The 22305-nt window shown below is 38.1% G+C and overlaps 1 protein-coding gene across 7 annotated transcripts in view; it reads right to left on the reverse strand.

Moving 5' to 3' along the window:
- Positions 1 to 1182: 1182 nt before the first annotated feature.
- LOC134211577 (semaphorin-1A) overlaps positions 1183 to 22305 on the reverse strand; it is a 283656-nt gene continuing 262533 nt past the window's right edge. For 5 of the 7 annotated variants that reach the window (XM_062688580.1, XM_062688578.1, XM_062688577.1 and 2 more), the window contains 6 exons: positions 8705 to 9112; positions 8212 to 8547; positions 7068 to 8108; positions 2745 to 2913; positions 2420 to 2678; positions 1183 to 1709 (listed from right to left, as the gene is read on the reverse strand). In XM_062688580.1, the coding sequence (XP_062544564.1) occupies positions 1680 to 1709; positions 2420 to 2678; positions 2745 to 2913; positions 7068 to 8108; positions 8212 to 8547; positions 8705 to 9112 (2243 nt within the window). In that variant the 3' untranslated portion in view covers positions 1183 to 1679. Of the gene's footprint in view, positions 1710 to 2084; positions 2679 to 2744; positions 2914 to 7067; positions 8109 to 8211; positions 8548 to 8704; positions 9113 to 22305 lie in introns of all 7 variants that reach the window. The other 2 variants (XR_009979042.1, XR_009979041.1) reach the window with 2 other exon arrangements.

Consider the following 22305-nt stretch of genomic DNA (forward strand, 5'->3'; position numbering starts at 1 on the left):
GAGGTGTCAGAGCGCTATTACAAAAATATCACGGAATGTCATGACATTATTGTCATTTGACACTAATTCGGCTCTTTCGCCGTGGATTTCAAAATAAGAGCAATGACCTGTTAAAAGCTACAATATGTTTAGAAAACTACAGAATTGTTAATATCTTGTAAAAAAGTCCTATAATAATCTACAATAGTCCCATGACATCTGAATGACACTGACTGAAAGGCTATCCTCCAAAAACGAACTTTCAATAAGCGGTCATAGTGTTATATACTAATCAACTTAGTTAGATGAACTGAGCAAATGTCTGTCTGTCCATGTGTGTGTATGTATGTGTGCACAAAAGGTAAGAAAAAATATAAACCAACTTTTCGTAAAGTAACCCGCAGCCAATTTACTTGCACCAAGCTGCATTCGACAGGGGCCAAAGCTTAGTTAGCGCTATTGAATTTGATAACGATCCGCCATTCCGGATCAAAAGTTATAAAGCGAATGATGGCGAAGATTGGAGAAAGTTGGTATCACTACTATGTAAATTATGTTGAGTTTTTGATCAATTCATATTTTTTTCGAGTCACCGTTTCATCAATTTTGTCGAATCTCTGATAGGTTTCTATAAAAAAAAGTACAATACAACAAAACAACTTATTATATTCGAAATTCATTGGGAGTTATAAAGCCGAAATCATAGATTTGTTGAATTTGTACAAACTCCATGACTTCATGCAAGCGTTTAACTTTTCTAGGTGGCAGCACCGATTAGTCTTCATGGCGAATGCTCACGGTGTGTCTATGGGGAAACATCATTTTTCAAAAATCAGTATCTCTGAAACACCAACAAAGTTGAAAGTAGATGCTCTCCTATTTCATATAGTGGGTAAACTAAAATGTTCTATCGGGGGATCTAGAACAATTTTTATTGTTTTCACTATTTTTGGTGCAAATTCCATAGAAATCTCAAATGATAGCCAATTTAATCACCCCAAAAATGTATAGAAAAATGACCCCCGATAGAACATTTTAAAAATGCGCCTACGTGCAAGAGGAAAACCTATACTTTCGTGTAGTGAGTGTTTTAGAGATACTGATTTTTTGAAAATAAGCCTCTTCGGACAAACACACCGTGGCTCACCAAAGGAATATCAGTTAAACACTAGACGAAAAGTACACCCAATTTTAACAACAGAATTAAATACAAATAAAAATCAATTGTATATTCAATATCGTGTGGAGAAGAAAACGTCTTTCAACTAAAATCAGGTACATAATTTGAATAGACTAGTGCATCGCTAAACAAATGAAAAGATTCACAGATTGAGAATAGTAGTCGATAGCCTCTTTGCCTCTAGGGGAGAATGGTTGCGCTGGATTTTCTAGTGACATATGCTGGATTTGTGGTTTGCACTGTTTGATATTCCCTGTGTAGAATAATGGGCACATGTTTCAGAGTAAGGCCTCTACTTCAACCAAACGTGGCATACTTGCTGGCTGGGGATGATTGTGCTAGGCACACAGTCTCTCACAAAGTTTTCTAATCATTTTCTAACGCCACTCTGTTCGGTATTTCGCTTATCATACGATCCATCGCTGTTTTACCTTTCACATGCACTGGTAAAACTCGACGGCAGCACTTGGATTTCAATCACACTCTTTCTTTTCACTCACATCAACTATCTCTGTATCTTCTAAGGCTTGAATGTCTTCAACTGTGGAGTCTGTTGAAAAAAGAAAATCTTATTCTTATTGCAGGGTCCTGTGTCGATTTACTGGAAGTGTTAGCTAAGTTGCTAATGTCGTTATTATTGCTTTCCAATATTACATCGCCTCAACAAATACCAAGTTGCGATTGAGACTCGTTTGCGTGCTTGAAAGCATATGATACTATATGGCATTATATAGGTTATACGGATGATACATTCCAACAAAATTTAGTGTTTTATGGTCGAGTCCGATTATAAAATTATGAACATAAAGATGAAGAGTTGTGCTGCATTACCCCTGAAGACCATTTCCACCCAGCATTACTAAATACCATCCCAAGTGCCATTGCTTTTTTGACGATCACTATTTTGGAATTTGAGGAAAATTACCTTTGCTGTGGTGGCGTTTGGTGAAACGGCATTAGGAGTAATCTAGCACAATCACAAGATGAAGACATCATCCATCCCTGTACCTTTCCTTAGTCGTAGAAGTAGAACGCTAGTTCACAGGCAGGAAGAAAATTATAGAATTTTGCGATCCAACCGCAAGGGAGGTGCCAATGTATGTGGCCTTCTCAACTTTGTTTTTTTTTGCGTGTTTGTGTGTGCATGATTTTGATTTACAAGTAGTACCGAAAAAAGTGGAGGTTTGCATACACTAGCAGCGGTTATTTGTCCCAATCACCGAAAGCAGTCTTTAACTATCAAATATACGTCTTTTTCACCTTCTGCAGCGTGCCCATGCCTTTGCTGATGTCTTTCTCCAGGTTCTCCGTCGAGTTCTTACACTCGACACTCCGGTCTTTGAAATCGAAGTCTATGTTGTCCTTCATATTGTTCTGGTGGTGGTGCTGCTGTAGCTGCTGCACAATAGCTTGCTGCTGTGTGTGGTACTGATTGCTCGAGTTTGTGTTCATCAGCAGGTTTACGTCCTTTCCGCTGGTGCGGTTCTGCGAGAGCATGCTCAAATTCTTAGTATGATGCCTGTGGGATAAAGACAACGATCATATTAGAACTCAATATGGAAATAAATCGCTAACGAATACGTACCAATTCAGTTGATTCCGATGCTCGCTGCCATGAAAGGACTGCTTACTGATTACTCGTCGGGTGATGCAAAAACCGATTACCATACCAATGATGGCCGATAGGACCGCCAATATTATGCTGACCTGCCAACTTAACGAGGCCATCGATACGTTTTCTTTGATGAGCGTATCTGCAAAGAAATATAATGAATTATTAAAAAACCCTGATTAATCCACCTAGCGGTGTTGGTGCCTTTCTCGTGCAAAAAAATACTAGGCAATATGAGTGACTGCTTTTTAGCGTGTTTTGCGCATAGAATATAGTATTTTGGCCATAACTTTTGATCCCATAGTCCAATCTGGCCAATTTTCAATAGCAAACAATGAGATAGGATTCTCAGTCGAATTGAACTTGTTGCGAGTAATTCGGCTAAGTTGCTAAGTTCCAAAAAGTGTGTCTACAAAATTTTGTACACACACACACATACACACATACATACATACACACTAGAGTGGGGCGCAGTTGTATGGAAAAATGCAAACTTCGTCCGATCAAGTGAGATCAAGGTTTTTCTGAATCGTTTTGGGACCCCAATCAACTGTGCAAAATATGGGCTCGATTGGTTGCAACCTCGCATGCCGCATCGCGTTTTAAATTTACATGGAGATTAGTATGGGAAAACGTGCTTTTTTACATTTTTGCTTTTAGCGGCTTCAATTTATCATCAATCACGTGACTCAATACGTTAGCATATAGTCTGGAAGATGCCGAAAGACTTTGCCGAAGAAGGTACGTAGCTGGAAGGTCCACAAAAAATGTTATTACGTTTCGAAAATTGATTGTTCAAACCACATGCAAGAAATCAATGTTTCTGCCAGCACTACCGAACAACCTATGGTTATCAAAGGGCAAAACCCATCTTGCTTCTTGTCAGATTTTTTACATTGTGGAATAATTCCGGATAGCTCCCATTAGCTCTAAAGCCCTATAAGATCAATTATTTTGAAATAACACTCAGTTAAATTATTGGTCTACGTAGTTCGGCAGTGCTGGCAGAATAAACGATTTTTTGCATATGGTTTGAGCACTCAATGTTCGAAGCGTTATAACTTTTTTCGTGGACGTCCCAGCAACGTGCCTTCTTCAGCTAAGTTTTTCGGCATCCTTTGGGTTATACTTTAACGCAATGTGCCACTTGGTTTACGATGAACTGAAACCTCTAGTAGTACAAATGCAAAAATATACGTTCTCCCATACTAATTTCCATACAAACTTCAAACGCGATGCGGAAAGCGAGGAAGCAACCAATCGGTGCCAGATTCTGCACAGTTGTTCAGGACCCAGAATGGATTCGAAAAACCATTGATTTGAGAAAATGACCATGACGCCCCACTCTAATACACACAAACAGACATCATCTCAATTCGTCGAGCTGAGTCGATTAGTATATAACACTATGGGTCTTCGAGCCTTCTGTCAAAAGTTTGATTTTGGAGTGATCATATAGCCTTTACGCAAAAAGGTTATCATGAGGAAAATCGAGATTTGAAACTGGAGGAACATCGCCCAAGACCGACGGTTATTGAGCTCTACAATATGCCAACGCCAGATATAAGTGTATCGACGCTGTAAACGGGTATCCAGGTAGGCAAAATCTCCCTAATGGTATCGTATGAAGAGAACTACCTTTCATCTGATCTGCTCATTACCATTGCTCATTGTACAAAAATAAATAACAATATAAAAAACCCTGAATAATCCACCTAGCGGTATTGGTGCCTTTCTCGTGCCAAAAAAAAAATTAAGTGATTTTTAGCGTGTTTTGCGCATAGAAAATAGTATTTTGGCCATAACTTCTGATCCCATAGTCCAATTTGACCAATTTTCAATAGGAAACAATGGGACAGGATTCTCAGTCGAATGGAACTTGTTGCGAGTAATTCGGCCAATGCTAAGTTCCAAAAAGTGTGTCTACAAAATTTTGTACACATACACACATACACACACATACATACATACACACAAACAGACATCACCTCAATTCGTCGAGCTGAGTCGATTGGTATATAACACTATGGGTCTCCGAGCCTTATATTAAAAGTTTGGTTTTGGAGTGATCGTATAGCCTTTACGTATACTTAGTATACGAGAAAGGCAAAAATATATTGGGGTCCCGTAGCGTAGTTGGCTATACGTTCGCCTTACAAGCGAATGGTCATGGGTTCGATTCCCAGCCCCTCCACCAAACCCTCGTCAGTCACCGGATGCGCAGCCCATGTGGTAGCGTATTGGGGACGGACACAATGGACTCACGATGAGATGTACTGGCAACGACAACAATAATGGTAATGGATTCTGTGTGGATTCTGTTCAGCAGAATACCACAGTAGTTCTCGGCACAGTAGCGGTTAAGTAACACAGAGTTCCTAACAAATAAAGAAAGGAATAAAAAAAAATAAAAAAATATACCTTAACATACTAGAGAAGGGCGCAGTTGTATGGAAAAATGCAAACTTCATCCATAATAAAGTAAGATCAAGATTTTTCTGACTCGTTTTGGGACCCCAATCAACTATGCAAAAGATGGGCTTGATTGATTGCGTCCCTGCTTTCCGCATCGCGGTTGAAAATTAGTTTGGGAAAACATGCTTTTTTGCATTTTTGCTTCTATCTATCTCCAAACACGTCACTCAATACGTTTGCATATAGTCTAAAGCTAAGTCTGGAGGATGCCAAAAGACTGCTGAGGATGACATGTTGCTAGCACTTATACAAAAAATGTTATAACGCTTCGAAGATGGATTGTTCTAACCGTGTGCGAGAAATCAATGTTTCTGCCACCACTATCGGGCAGCCTATGGTTGTTATAGAGCAAAACCCTTCGTCCTTCTTGTCCGGATTTTTAAATTGAGAAATGTTTCCGAATAACGCCAATAAGCTATGAGCCCTATGAGCCAATAGTTGTAAGATAACAGTCAGTAGTTCGGCAGTGCTGGCAGAAAAAAAAACCATTGTTTTCATTTGGTTTGACCAATCAAACTTCGAAGCGTCATAACTTTATTTGTGGACGTTCCAGTAACGTACCTTCTTCAGCAAAGTTCTTCGGCCTTCTTTGGGTTATACTTTAACGCAATATGCCACTTGGTTTACGATGAACTGACAACTCTAGGACAAAAAAAAATGCAAAAATGAACATTTTCCCATACTAATTCCCATACAAACTTCAAACGCGATGTGGAAAGCGAGGAAGCAACCAATCGGGCCGAAAAATCCTGAACAGTTGTTTGGGACCCCGAATAGCTCCGAAAAAAACCGTTGTTTAAAAAAAAAATATGATGCCCCATTCTAATACATACTTTAACAATCGTGTTAAAAAAAAATCGTATGGACACAATTTAAAATATACATTTCGATGTGTACCCACATAGATCGCTTGGAATCTAAAGGGTGTTTAAATTAAAAGCTTTTAGATATACACGAAGAAATCATCTGTATGAAAATAAAATATGATTATGTTTTTTATTCAGTTTTGGATCATAGGACTAAATTGCCCGAGGAAGAATTTAGTGGAGCAAGCTAAATAAACAGGCATATATAATGATGTTTTGAAATGTACTTCTAGCTTACATCTAGCTTTATACCGCGAAGCGAACTCAAAATAAACAACACTTTTTTCAAGCGTTATAATGTAAATATCAATTAACCCACGAAAACTGGCCGAGTGACCCGAAACGCTATTTAGGCACTTGTTGATATTCTCACTTCGACGTTCTCAAGTCAATTAGGCAAACCCAAAACTGCTTTAGTTGTGGTTGCCCTCGCTGTGCCAATTTTCCTCTTTCATAATGGAGAACGTCGTGCCATTGAACATCAATTTAACAAATTGTGAATTCATAAACAGTTTATACAGTACAGTTTTTTTACTCTTTCTTTCGCGCACACCCGACCCATCAAAAGTAATCAATCATGCACACTTTGTGTGTGGACGAGCGCCCGCTAAGATATACACCAAATTTATTTTTCAAACAAGCGGAGTAAGAAAACGGCGAGGTGCGGCATACACCACCATCGTCACCTATCAGCGAGCCATAATCGATGCGCAGACATTACCATAAAGAACGAAATCGCAGAATCGCGGGCTTGGCTTTGTTTACAGAAACATTGAAATAATGCTCCGCGATCGTTTGCTGCTTTTTAATACAATGGGACCGCGCACCGCCAAATTCAGCCAAAAACAATAAAAGTCGCACAAAGTAGGCTACTATACGTCAATGATGGGACATTGAAGCCGAGGCGCGCTCGTGCATAATAAAGTAAAAGTAAAAATGGTGCTCATAAACTCACCTGTTTTATGGTGGTACGGATGGGATCCAATTTTGTTCGTCAGCACGCTACCCTCGATCGAGGTTTTTGATATTTCATTATCAATGTCGACCGAGCCCACGGAGGACACAGTGCCTTGGATGATGACGATGTTTTTTGTTTCCAGCGGGCTGTCCTTTTCCGCCGAACCAGAGCCATCGACTCTGGTGTAGACGTCGTTATCATCCATGGTGTGTTGTCGTTGATCACGTTGGTCGTACTTTTTGCAAATATCGTTGACGTTCGATCCATCCAGCCGCTGGAAGAAACGACTGATCGTTCGACTACTTAGATGTAGTTCATCGGCGTTTCGACATTCACGGTTCTCGTCGTCCCAAGCACAGTAGGGATCTTGCAGCTCGAGGCACTTGCGGCATGATTTGAATTCGTGCTCATTGCAATTACTAAGCGGCAGTGAAATTATCTTTCCATTGCTTACAACAACGAGTTTCTTATTCTTTTTCGAAATAGTCATTTCGTTCACCTTGGTGCCAATTGGGAACGCTTGTGTTTCACTGATTGTAACTGTTTTGACCTCATCCGTCGAGTTGGACGACATTATGTTAACGAACTTAATGACCTTTCCGTCGCTGGTTCCTACGAAGATCACGTCATACGTTTTGCCATTTAGCGCTTTCACTTGGGCATCTACCGTGATAGCAGACAACCGATACAGGAGACTAACTCGTGTGAAAACGGGTCGGGAGTGCAACGACCGCACGGAGGAATCCATCAAGGTGTTCATTTTGACAAAATTTACCGAAGCTTTCGGTAGGGTGCGGCTGTCATCGACACACTTTCCTGGGCGTGGTTCCGGCACCTGGTTTTGGGGAACCTGGAGCCAATTGGAGTTGATGCTCTGCTGCCATTTGAATGGACCCTCGAAAGCATCCAGAATGTCTTGGATGGCAAAGGCACAAACCGCTGAACCTCCGATGGCGTTCTCCGGGGTGGTCATGATTGCGTAAATGATCTGATTCGTGTCACCGCCATAGATACCATTAATCGTCTTGGTGGTTGATTCTGTTTGAAGATAAGAAGCGATACATTAGTTTTCATACATTGCGCTATTGATATGTTTAATAAGACAAGTCTAATTAAATCAATCAAACCCTACGATACTTACGAATCTCATCGAAATAGAACGGATATTCGCCCGGTATCGAACAATTAAGTCGGGCTTTGAGGAACGACGTCCACCGGTCATTCAACGGATGTGGCCCACCCTTATCGTTTTTGCAGACTCGGCTGACGCGCGAATAAATCGCTTTGCCGCAGTTCATATACTCTACGGCCACTTCACGGAAGAAAAACAGCACATAGCCATTGTGTTCCACAGCGCTCACAAAGGCCGGCTGATTCAGCTGCTTGCTGTCATACTGCTCCGTCCTCTGTGGTTCGCGATAGATCAACGGATCCGCTCCAGAGAAATCCGCTACCGTGGCCGAGTACAGATGGCCGTCTGTCGAGGAAAATGAAAGAAAGGAAAAACGATGATCAAATATTTTGGAATAGCTAAAAATAGGGAGATACATCTCAACTCGGCAGTGACGACCATTGAATAAAAACACATTACAAGAGATGTTCAGAATCGAAATAAATCGAATAATCAAACTTACCGGTGAACACATAAGTGCTGTTATGTAAGGGATTGTACGGACATCGCCCCAAGGCTTCCATCTCATTGTTGTCGTACGCAATTGAGCCATTGCCGGGCAGAAGATAGTAATACCGGCACAGAGGCTTGTACGAATTTGTTCCGCAGAGCATAATCTTGTTTGCGCCTATCCGCGCATACACGCGGATGTAGTTCTGGCAGTCCTGGTCCGCCTTGCCCTTGAGTGTGCACAGTTCCCGGTGTGCATCGGACGAGGTCCACGAGACCCTCTGGCTCGGATGCTCAATTAACCGGTCAAGGCTAATGTTGTAGAGTGCGTTCCGCGCCCCTATCAGTATCGAGTTGTCGTTCTGATCTAGCAACTTAAAGTAATCAGTGCTGTTGCCGAAAAAGGCTGGTATCGTGTTATCTGGAAGCGGAGAGGTAAAGAAGCAACATGAGAAAGTGTGAAAATTGTGTATTCAAATTCAGCCATCCATAGCCGCATGATGATTGGGGGGAAACATATAAAAGAGAAAAATGATCAACGGGGTCAAACGTCCCGTGCCTCGATGAGACTGGCGAGACGACACACATATCCATATATGTATGCAAAAGCAGACAATAAATTTAGATTAAATGTTCAAATTATTCTACTTTTATAATGAATATGCATTTATTCAAACCAATGAATCTTTCTTATTTTCGAAGTTTCATCAAAAATATGCAACTGAAACATTGGCATTCGCAAAATAAAGCTGAACCATTGGATGAAGATCAAAGATGTAGGTAGACCCCTAACAGTGGCTCATGAAAAAAATTACTCCTATATACATTTCATTTTTATATCATTTTCATATATTGTGTCTTGATGAAAATTATCTTTACCACAAAAAGTTATCAATTTAAATTCCTAGCATAGCTTTTTGTTTTTCTTGCACGGTAAGGTGTGCTGAAAATCTCTCAGACATTATTTTATGATAGGAAATCATATACAAATCTATATTCACACATCTAAAAGTACTTTGCTCTAAATATACCTATAAATCATACTTATATTTAGAGCAATTTAATTCTCGACAAAAATAAAGGATCTTCATGCGTTATGGGTTTTTAAAAAAATATGATGTGAGTTAGGTTTGTAAACAAAGAATTCTTCTTCTTATTGGCATTACATCCCCACACTGGTACAGAGCCGCCTCGCAGCTTAGTGTTCATTGAGCACTTCCACAGTTATTAACTGCGAGGTTTCTAAGCCAAGCTACCATTTTTGCATTCGTGTATCATGAGGCTAACACGATGATACTTTTATGCCCAGGGAAGTCGAGAGAATTTCCAATCCGAAAATTGCCTAGACCGGCTCCGGGAATCGAACCCAACCACCCTCAGCATGGTCTTACTTTGTAGCTGTGCGTCTTACCGCACGGCTAGGGAGGGCCCCAAACAAAGAATTGGGCACATTAAAATAAATTTTAGTTAATAAAATATCTTTTGGCACATTAGTCAAATGAAATGCAGATGACATTTTATAACACTGTTAGGACAGGCTCGTTCCTACATATGAAAATTATTAAAGTATCAAAAAATCTATCTTTTTTTTTCCTGTTCGGGCGTGCCACTACGACCAATTATTAATCTATTGTAGCGTTACCCGTATCCTTAGTGTTTAAGTGCATGTCGAATTACTCCAGTGCTATTGAGAAGCAATGCAGTATCGCTTTCGATACAGTTGTTGTTTTGTTTTCTCAAGACCATCATGACAAGGTTCCGCTATTTAGACCCTTCATTGAGAGCAATCCCATTGAAGGCGCGCCCCTTATCAATAGGAAATCAATCCTTTCTTGAGAAAACAGAACAGTAATACTGTTATTTGGCCATGCATCGGAGCCCTAGCCACATCCTTGTCTTGTTTCTAGAATATCACCAGTAAAACGCTGAAAATCCGATATTTAGCTCTATCAACAAGACCATTTCAATCTAGAGAATTTGTTCAGTAATAAGAATTTCCGTGTGTTCGTCTCACTACCATTGCACATTGGGCCACGTCGTAAAATTAGGAGGAAAAAATTATTTTCACCATAATAATAATATTTTAGGATCAAAGTGTCTTCAGCAAAGTCAAAGCTTATTATTTAAGCTTTATTTTGAAGTTTGTTGCAATAGGGTGGCCCCACTACATTTTGAGATAAAATTTTTAACTTCTATATTTCTAATTTTAGCATTGTACGATGTTCTAGAAAGTTGTTCCTTATTTAATTTTGAGGCACTTTGCTGAAGAAACCATTATTGTACGTCGTTTATATCATTTGTTATGATAATTTTAAATATTAATGTTAGGGTGACCCTAAAAAATTAATATTTTGAATATAACTTTTTAGTTTTAATTTTTACCGAAATGACGGCTTCTACAAAGTTTTAGAGCAAAAAAAATGCACATTATGGTTACATAACCGGGTGAATTCATTGGTGGATTGCAGAGATATCACTGTTTTTTTTTTTGAAAAAATCCGTCATTTTCAAATTCCTGTATTTTTGAATCGGGGAAAAGGTGGATCAATTTTTCCCTGGGTTAGACAGAGGAAGGGCTGAAGATTGCTCTGCATATTTTGGTATTGGGGAATTTTAGGGAATTTGAGGTTTTTCCATCATTTGAAAAAATGGCTCTATGTACGAGGAAATCAAAATCATCAGTTCTAGAAGTGTTATAAAACCGAAAATTCCGCCCAATTCGTCAAAAACAAAATGTTTATAGTAACCATAACTTAAATGATGATAAATAGGAACTGGAATAATTCCACAATAGCCCGTCAAGCTAAAAGATTTTTAACACCAAATGCGTTAAACACACAAAAGCTTCTCGCTTTGTCAAAAAAAGATCTGTGTACTTATACAGGTTTAATAACAGGACATTGCTCGGCGAAATATCATTTAAAACTAATGAAGAAGGTCGAAGATGATGTTTGTCGTTTTTGTAATGAGGACTGTGAGACCTCTGAGCATTTATTATGCAGTTGTGCTGCACTTATCAACAGAAGAATCAAGTTCTTTGATAAGGGTATCTTACAGCCATCTGAAATATGGTCTTTATCGCCATGTAAGGTGGTGCGGTTCATACGTCACATCTTTCCATGCTGGGATAATACCTAAAATCATGTGTTGAAAGTCACTTCTTATAGTACTTATCACCTTGAACAGGTAAATATTAAACGGTTGGTATATCACAATAGATCTAAAAAATGGTCGCAGTGATAATCACCCAACAGAAAGAAAAAAAAACCATAACTTCCTTATATATTTCCAGCGCATCTTCACTCAATATACCGATTGGTAGGATAACATGTTCAATAATATCAACGCTTATCAACGTGACAACTTCACTGAACAGACCGTAATCGTAGGTTGTTTACATCACTCGTTCAATCGATTTTACTTTTAAATCGCTAGGGTGGTACGGAAAATTAGGTTTTTTTGAGCGTAGTTTTTTTATTTTACTTTTATCTATTATTAGGGTGGTTCAAAAGTTCGATTTTTCTCCACACCGATCACTCAATTCTGTCCCATGTTCTTAGTGTCCTCCGCGAATTTGAGCGAAATTGGATAACAATTGATTTAGCTTTGAGCTGTTTCAAGTTTGCATGGGAATTAGTATGGGGAAGTGGATTTTTCATCCTACTGATTATGGCGCTTCCCCATACAGCGAAAAAAGAACCCACATGGCCAAAATCGCATGTTGATTAATCGTTCCAATAATTAGTTATCGGTTTTAATCCAGCTTGCGAATCTCTGGTTATGGTTATTGAACTTCTTCTTTTGTCAGTGCTATCTTTCGCGCCAAGAGCAGTAATGTTGCCTGTGAAGAAGCTTCGCGATAAGCTCCAAAGAACTACAACATAAATTAAAATCGATTACTAAATATTCGAACGTTTATTCAAGTGATAATTCTTTAGGGCTCCTTTTGGCTATGTTGGTTCTGTTTTCGCCAGCGCCTAATTGGAAAGTGCCATAATCAGTATGATGAAAAGTTCACTTTGACCATACTAATTCCCAAGCAAATTTAAACGGCTCGTGCTAAATCAATTCGCGGAGGACACTCAGAACATGGGACAGAATTGAGTGATCGGTGTGGAGAAAATAGAATTTTTGAACCACCCTAATATATATCTAGATAAAAATTAAATAAAAAATACACTAAAAAAAACCTAATTTTCCGTACCACCCTAGCGATTTAAAAGTAAAATCGATTGAACGAGTGATGTAAACAACCTACGATTACGGTCTGTTCAGTGAAGTTGTCACGTTGATAAGCGTTGATATTATTGAACATGTTATCCTACCAATCGGTATATTGAGTGAAGATGCGCTGGAAATATATAAGGAAGTTATGGTTACTATAAACATTTTGTTTTTGACGAATTGGGCGGAATTTTCGGTTTTATAACACTTCTAGAACTGATGATTTTGATTTCCTCGTACATAAAGCCATTTTTTCAAATGATGGAAAAACCTCAAATTCCCTCAAATTCCCCAATACCAAAATATGCAGAGCAATCCTTAGCCCTTCCTCTGTCTAACCCAGGGAAAAATGGATCCCCCTTTTTCCCCCATTCAAAAATACAAGCATTTGAAAACAACGGGTTTTTTCAAGAAAAACAGTGATATCTCTGCAATCCACCAATGAATCTACTTGGCTAAGTAACCAAAACGTGCATTTTTTTATGCTCTAAAACTTTGTAGAATACGTCACTTTGATAAAAATTAAAACTAAAAGGTTACAATCAAAATATTAATTTTTTAGGGTCACCCTAACATAATTATTTAAAATTATCATAACAAATGATACAAACGACGTACAAAAATGGTTTCTTCAGCAAAGTGCCTCAAAATTAAATAAGGAACAACTTTCTAGAACATCGTACAATGCTAAAATTAGAAATATAGAAGTTAAAAATTTTATCTCAAAATGTAGTGGGGCCACCCTATTGCAACAAACTTCAAAATAAAGCTTAAATAATAAGCTTTGACTTTGCTGAAGACACTTTGATCCTAAAAATTATCATTATGGTGAAAATATTTTTTTCCTCCTAATTCCACGACGTGGCCCACTGTGCATTGTTCACCAGTTCAAGAAGAGTTAGTACGTATTTAAACCCCTAGCTCGATTTTTCCAGAAGTCAGTTCAGCCTAGGACCGGGTACCGAGGTTTTTTAACTAATTGGTTGAAAAGCTGTTTCCGCTGCATACAGTTTAGCCTCAAATAAGAGGAATTCGAGTCTTTCAACTGTCTGCAAGGTAACATTAATTATGTTTTATTTCTTAGACTGCTGTTGGTAGCGAGGAATAAATACGGTTTATCCTTAATTACCACAATTTATTGCCCTAGCTAGAAAAATGGATTAGGCTAGGGCCTGTTTGGTAGATCTTAGACCGCAACACACTACGTCAAAGTGATCTACCGTGTTACGGGAAATCTATCTTACTCTAACTAATTAAACTCATCTCCAAACAAAGCAACAAAAAATCAATCTAGTAGGTTCTTTTTGCTGACATTCGCGTCAGTTTGCGTCAGGTTGCGAAAAACTGATTCCGACCGATGGCTTAGTTAGCGCCTCGGTTGCAGTTTAGCTGTAAAACATTGCGTGGCCGTAGTCAGGATCATCAGCATTGAAGTATATTTTTTCGAAATTGTGGTAAATCATCGAGTGGCCATTGTCGACAGCAAATGAAATATTTTCGCAAAATTTGGACTATTGGTTGGTTTCTATTCTTTTCAGGATCACTATTTTATCACTTTATTGATCGTCAGAGAAATTTCCTCGCCAGATTGAGAGAATCGCCGCTGTGCGTTGACGGAGGAATGCATTCAGGGGATTTTGAACTTATCCCGAATAGGTCTGCTCTCTCAAGTCTCAGATTTAGCAAGCTGGGTGATGTAAGCCTGTGTACAGGTTTGTGTCATTCTGCGAAGCTAGACACATCACTCTCCCAGCTAAAAATCGTTTCTGACCCCACCGTCAGCTACGAGGCATTTTCGCGGAAGTACGGAAGAGGGCTTGCGTACGTTCATCGCACCCTAGGTAGAGGCTAGCAGACACTCAGTTCATCGCCGCGCGTGAACAGGGCTGGTAGCGACCGATGCCACTCAAAATAGTGACTTTAGTGACCAAAGCTGACGAAAAAAGGGACCAAATAGTAACTCTCAGTTGAAGAAAAAGTGATCAAATAGTGACTTTCAGTTTCAGTTGCAAGTTTGATGAGGCGAAATCAAGCGTTTTTGGGTTGAAGGAGAATATTTTTTTCGTAATTTGTGGCGGAAAACATCTTTTACTACTCTTTTCTTTTAAAGCGAACTTTTAGAACGAAAGAGAAACGAAAATCGCACACGCTTACTTTTATCTACTCAGTGACTAAGTAAAATTGTATTGCCCTCTCTTTTAATCCCACAGAAATTTTACTCAATATCAGTCAAAAGCAGGACTACTAAAAACTATGAGTAGTCTTGCGAGCAAAACAAATTTTTACGCCACTGGAAGTGAGCGAAACATGGTTATCACTAATAAGACCTATTTTTCTTTCCCGAAAAATGATTTCTCGGCGAAAATCTGCGTGAATGAGCATGATTGAAGTTCAGTGTTCTTGGAAGATGCAGAAAACTCTACGATTTGTCATAGGTGCCGCGGAAGTTTTTGGAATTTTCAGTGCGAAAGGAACAACAGTACAGATTGTTTTGGTAGAAACGACAAAAATTATGAAGATTCATGTACAATGAGCCTGGGATTGAACGCTCGACCTCCTGCTTATAATGCAGGAATATGCTCTCTGAACTTTTAAATATTTTTCCTCCAAAATACGCAGATTTTCCGACTTGCTGTGCGTATTAATGAACATTTTTTGCTATGGAATTCGACAGTGCATGCAATCTTCAAAATTGGGGAGACTTGATCTCCGTTTTATGATATCTACTCAATAAATATTTTCAAGTCTCCTCATATTGAGGCAACAACTTAAAATCCAAATATCCTGAAATTGTGGTGGAATGTTGGCATTTTTATCAGTAAAGATCATTTAGGATATATAGCTTTGAACTGTAAAAAAAATGATAGCATTTTGTCCTTATTGGGTAATTTTGCGTGTCCACTAAAACATCTTTATGCGAGATAGAGCACAGTAAATAATAGAGTACATAAGGTTGTCAAATAACTCGACACATAACGATCATTTGGCTAGAGGATCTATTATAAAAATACGCTATAACAATACTACTTTAGTTCTCGGTAAAACAGGAGAGAATTAAGTCTCCCACCCGAGCAGCCCACTTGTTACATTTGATTGTTTGGGTAAAATTAATTTATGCTAGACTATAAATGATGTATGCATGATTCTCAAGTGTCATGTTAATTGAAAACACTTGATTTGAAACATTATTTACCAACTTTTTACCCATTATACTATAAAACACCTTTAATTCCATATTAAAACTTTTTTCTGATAGTACGTAGCATCTTTTACAACGAATAATGGAAGAAATAAATGAGAAAATATAAATTTGTTACATATATTGTTAGGCAGATTTTGTAAAAAAAATCGGAAGCACTGGCCACCACCTCGTCGAAGCAACCGACTGAGGATACAACAAGGCAGTCGCAATTGAATTGTCACTATCCTAGGATTGTGCTGCTATGGCAAGGGGTCAAGTCTCCCAAGGAATCAAGTCTCCCCACCTTATGCTACTGTATAAAGTTTGAGTTTAAAAAAAAATCGAAATCGGCGGAGACCTGCTTGCATGACTGTATACCAATTTATAAATTGTGACGTAAAACACCTTCAATGAATCGCCTACTTTGAGCGTATTTACAGCGGCATACTAGGAGTTAACTTTCGGAAATGAATTATTGGCAGTGGCTGATTTTCTATCCGCCGCTTTCACATCCAGGCGCTACAGTATATGCGCAAAATAGCCAGCATGAGTTAACCACCACAAATTTGTATGGCGAAAGACATCTAACGCGGGTTTTCTCAAAATTAGGAACTTTTCATGAAAAACTATTTGGTACCGGTTATGTAGGAAGGTGTCCGCTACTACGTCTACCAAATATTTTTTCGATGAAGGTGCTTAATTTTGAGAAATCGAGCCTTAGATGCCTTTCGCCATACTGATTTCAGAAAGTTAACTCCAAGTGTGCCGCTGTAAGCACGCTCAAAGCAGGCGATTCATTAGTATGGCGAAAGGCATCTAAGGTTCAATATCTTGAAAATAAGCACCCCAATCGAAAAAATAATTGGTATGCGAAGTAGCAGACACCTTCCTACATAACAGGTTCCAAATAGTTTTTCATGAAAAGTTCCTACTGTTGAGAAAAACCGCGTTAGATGTCTTGCGCCATACAATCTTCTGGTGGTTAACTCATGCTGGCTATTTTCACATATACGTTAGTGCCTGGATGCAGGCAGCGGCGAGTAGGAAACCAATCACTGTATGTGATTCATTAGCTACTGGTGAAATGCCAATAAGAGCAGCGAGTTAAATGGCTGGCAATGTTTCAGAGCGCTCATTTTTCCAAGATCCGTAATTTCATTTCCGCCATGAACAAAGCATCATCCGACCGATACATAGAGCTTTATTTAAAAAAATCTTTGTTAATATTTTCAAAATATTTGAAAAAAGTGACTATTTGCGAAAATGTGACTTCAGTGACTTGAGGTCAAAAAAGAGACTTTTAGTGACTTGAGGTCGAGAAAAGAGACTTTTTAGTGACTTGCCCGAAAAAAAGTGACCAAGTTACTAAAAAGTGACCCGCTACTAGACCTGTGAAGCCCACAGAACGGAGGAGGAATCATCAGCGTCACGCTCATCGACGCGTGTTTCGATCCACGGCGCGTTTCTCTTTCTATGTTAAATAACGGCCGTGGTGATTTCCGAAAAAGCCCCTCCAAGCGTACGCATACAAACCGTTATTAAATCACTAGTTTATTTGTGGACGCAATAGCGCCCGTGGCAAGTGTTTGTTTTTTTTTTTTTTCAATTTTTAAGAGTGATATATTCTTTTCGCCATTTGAAAAATCAAAATTTTCAACGTCTGTTGTCTGTGATTTTTTTCATCAAATGCTGTGTCTGGTTGTCTAAGGTTGTCACTGGTTTTGTTCTCTGCATTTAATAGTAAAAAAGAATTGAAGTGTCAAATATTTTATTTTTTTGTGAGAATTTCCCTCGCGTGCTGCGTCTGGTTGGCTAGTCACCGGACAGACAAACAGGGCTATTATATATATGATGCTTGATATTCGAAGTCCATGGCTCAGTTTCCGCCGCTACCGAAAGCTTAAAGTGAGTACACCCAAAAAACAAATCTGACAATTATAGTATAAAACCTTGGCATATACAAATCTGTAAGATTTTTATACAAATACTAGCGAAAGAAACCCAGCTTTGCCGGGTGTTGAAAATTTGTATAAGGGACACAGTTTCCGTGCGTTTGTTTTGTTTTCCTCAACAGCTGACCCAAAATAGTGATTTTAGCATTTCCCCGTTAAATTTACCAACTTTTTAGATACAAACATTGCGGTTCCCAAAACGGGAAAAAATCTTGCAAATCGGACAACCCGTTCGCGAGTTAAATCGTCAGGAAAGAAATCTCAATTCATTTTTATTATATAGAAGAAGATGGTATTAAAGTAATACAAATCTGTATAATTTCAATACAACAATTGTATTAAAATCTTCCGAAATTGCATATGCCCAATTATTATACAGTAATTCTGTAAAGTTCTTTTGCAGAACTGTATTAAAATAAGCCATCCGCTGGTTGGATGTAGCGTGCCAATAAATCTTTCGCGTGGCTATCCTTAGCAGGAATGCCAGGGGATATTTTCAAATGTTTTCCCAGTCGAGTAAACATGTCTTCAAATGTCTTCAATATCAAAATTACGATTATCAGTGAGATATTTCAAAATCCAACAGGTTTGTAATTTCAAGCATTTCATTGTTTTTTGAAGCATTAACACTCAAATTGTTATAACTCACGAGAATATTCCTTCAAATCTTCACGAATAAGGGCAGTGAATTTCCCTTGGATTTTCTATTGGGATTCTCGAGATATTATAGCAGTTTGCTTAGTTGTGTGATACTTGTACCATTCAATTGTAGAATATTACATCAAAAATGAACACGATTGCACTACTAAGGTCCGCTTGAACAACATGCCAAACGCAACGCATGCGAAAAAAAGGCAAAAACCATTAAAACTTGAACAATTTCTCTAAATAATATGTTTTCGTAAAGGGACGACAATATGCTGCATACCATAGGAGGGAATGTGAAAAAGCTCAACGAAAGCTTGCATCTGTTTGACATTGGTGTATTTACTTTTTGTATGGCGCACAACTGCTAATTTTAGAAGAGAATCGCAATAATGAGTCGTGCAATATATTTCTAACGGATTTTTCTAACTGAATTTCCATGTGGAATTCCTCTGAGTTTCTTTTTTAAGAATTCTCTAAAGAGATTCGGAAGAATTTACCGTGAAATACCTGAAGAAACTTCCACAAGATTTTCTGAAGAAATTTCCGCAAGAATTTGTGAGGAAACTTCAGGATAAACTCCTGATGGATTTTTCGGAAGAATTCTTAAAGAAACTCCTAAAAGGTACGGAGGAATTGCTGTTGGAACATCTAAAGAATTTTCTGAAGGTAATTCCAGATAAATTTCTAAAGGAACTTCCGGGTGATATGCTAGTTCCATTAGCATGGAACTTGCGGAGGAATTGCAGAAGAATTTTCAGGAGGAATTCAGGAGGGATTTTCTGGAGGAATTACTGAAGGATTTTCTGGAGGAATTACTGAAGGATTTTCCTGAGCAATTACTGAAAGGATTTGCAGTGGAGCTCTTGAAGAAATTTCTGAAGAAACTTTAGGAAGAACTTCTGGACTACTTTTTGGAGGAACTTCCTGAGGTATTGCTGCAGGAATTTCCGAAAGAATTGCTGGAGGAAAAAACAGAAAATTCCGGAGTATATTTCAGAGGTATTATTGGAGAATCTTTCGGCAACATTCTTGGAGAATCATCAAGAGGAATTCCTGGAGAAATTTCCGAAGGGATTTTTGGAAGAATTTCCGGACGAATGCCGGCAGGAGTTTCGATAGGCATTTCAGGAAGAGCTGGTGGAGGAAGTTGTGAAAGAAACAATTTGTGGAGGAACGGCTGGAGAAACAACTGGAGGTATTTCCGACGGAATTCTTCGAGGATCCTACGGAGAAATTTCTGGACGAACTTATGGAAGAAATTTTCTGAAAAATATCTGAAGGAATTTGCGGACGAATTCCTGGAGGTTCCAAGAGGAATTTCAAAAATAATTCCGGAGAGGGATTTACTGGATAAATTCTTAGAAGGATTCCCAGATAAAAATCTGGAAAAGTGTCCAATGATATTTCTAGTAAATATACCAAGGGAATTCAAGGAGAAAGTGTTACGAGTGTCCCCTGAACTTTCTACTGCGGGTTTAAAAACACTCTGGCAGGCTTGTTTATGAAATTTCTCTGATTTTCTTCATCAAATTATTTACCGTGGCAATTGTGAAAAATAGCTATTCAACACCAGAACAATTTCAATTTCTTGTCGACGTTCGTAAGAATTTTCGATCATGGAAACTAAAGAAAATTTACTGAGAAAATTTAAAACAATTTCCTGTTGAATTTTAGAACTTTCTGTGAAAATGTGGTATATGGAAAATCCGAAGAGACATCCCTAAAATTTCAAATACAAATCCGTAGTACATCCCACGAAAATTGAGACAAATTTCTTGTGGAAATGAAAAAGAATTCGTTGTGGTAGTTCAGATGACTTCCTCGCAAGAACTTAGACAAAATCTTGTGGAAATTGAGATGAATCTCCCGTTCAAATTTTGGAGGAATTCCTTTATTTGCCCATACGAAAAGATCAGATGAATTATGAAGAAATTAAAAAATAATGGTTCTAGTCCAACAGTTAAATATAGATTTAATCAAGTCATTGCAGAATTCTGTCTTTTTTGCCGTTTAGATTAAATTAGATCGGTTGGTTCAGAACGTAATGGTTCAGATGCAATGATCGAAGTCCTTTTTAACAGGCACGTCGAAAACGCCACCGCTTCCAAGGAAAATTTAAACGAATGCTGCAATCGTAAATTTTTGAACCAGTACACAAAAAGTATGCATAAAAAAGCACGTTTGACGTCTAAAATGTGTTGCAGTTATCAACCTTATCAACCGGCCAGTGTGAATGTGTTTTGGCGTTTAAGATTTTAAGCCCGGGACATTAGCTTATTATGTATAACTTTTGTAATATTTATATGCTCTGCATATAGAAGTCGCAGAATTTAAAAGTTGGTTGTTTTTTTCTCCTTTATTTGAGTGATTTTTTAATTTTGAAATTAAAAGTCTTCAAATATTTTTAAAAGTCTTCAAAATGTCTTCATAAAATAAATGTCTTCACAGTGATTCAAATGTCTTCAAATTGAAGACATGTCTTTAAATGTGGCATCCCTGATCCTTAGTTCAAGCACTTGCGCTGACAGCCACTCTGAGCACACACACAACCGACCCAAATGAACACACTCCTATGTGCGGGGTGCTGCCTCTATAGTTTATTACCTCTATTGGCGCTTTGATGTTGCACGAAAAAGAAGAACCAGAAAGATGATAATCGAAAATATCTCCACGGGAAACCATACGAAGAAGTTTTTAAAACGCTTCTCAAAAAATCTAAAAGCAATTTAATTAAAAACGGTAAGCAGTAAGGGGTTGGGAACCACTATCAATACAGAAGCAACGAGTTGTCATCTCTTTATTCCTTTATTCTATGCTTGCAGCAACGTCAAAGCCAGACTAGAAAAGTGATAGTTATCGGTTGCTTCTTTGGTTAGATTGGTGCCTCTGCAAAAGCGATGTGAGATTTATTTGGTTTCTGGTCAGTTTCACCTTAATAAAAAAATTAACAATTCGGGTGGTTTAATACCCCGAACATAGGCAATTAACTTTGATTGAACCCAAAAATTATATTTTTTTGTCGCAAATATTTACAAGTCGTACGAAATGTTCCTCTATACACTAATTGTATATTCTATATCAAATAAAAATAAAAAGGCACATAAATAAATTTTAATACATTTTCGTGTCCCTTTTACAAATGAATTAGGCATTATCGAATACTTTTCAAATATAACCCAATTTTTCTTCAATGTCTCAAACATCATTGTTTCATTTAAACCAAAGGTCGTAAACAACATAAAAATATTAAAAAAAATAGAAATATATGGAAATTTTTTGAAACAAAATACCACATGTCCACTATCAACTATGAGAAGAGCATGCAAAAGCGTGCTGCAGCGGAAGTTAGTGTCGTGGAGAGGTATCCACCAAACTGAGTGACGACATTGTTCAAAATCATACAATTATGCACTACATTTATGGTACAATTTCCACGTACCAAAAAAATATGCACTCCGTGTTTTAAATACGTTGTTTGAATTAGAAAACATGGGATATAATTTGACTCTCATTCATCAATTAAGCAAACAATATTTAATAGGTAGTAAAGATAGAATTCAACCATGAAAAAAAATCATTGAATTTCCCTGTGGTTTATGCCAACTAAGG

The sequence above is a fragment of the Armigeres subalbatus genome, chromosome 2 (assembly GCF_024139115.2).
Source record: "Armigeres subalbatus isolate Guangzhou_Male chromosome 2, GZ_Asu_2, whole genome shotgun sequence".
Classification (NCBI taxonomy): Eukaryota; Metazoa; Arthropoda; class Insecta; order Diptera; family Culicidae; genus Armigeres; species Armigeres subalbatus.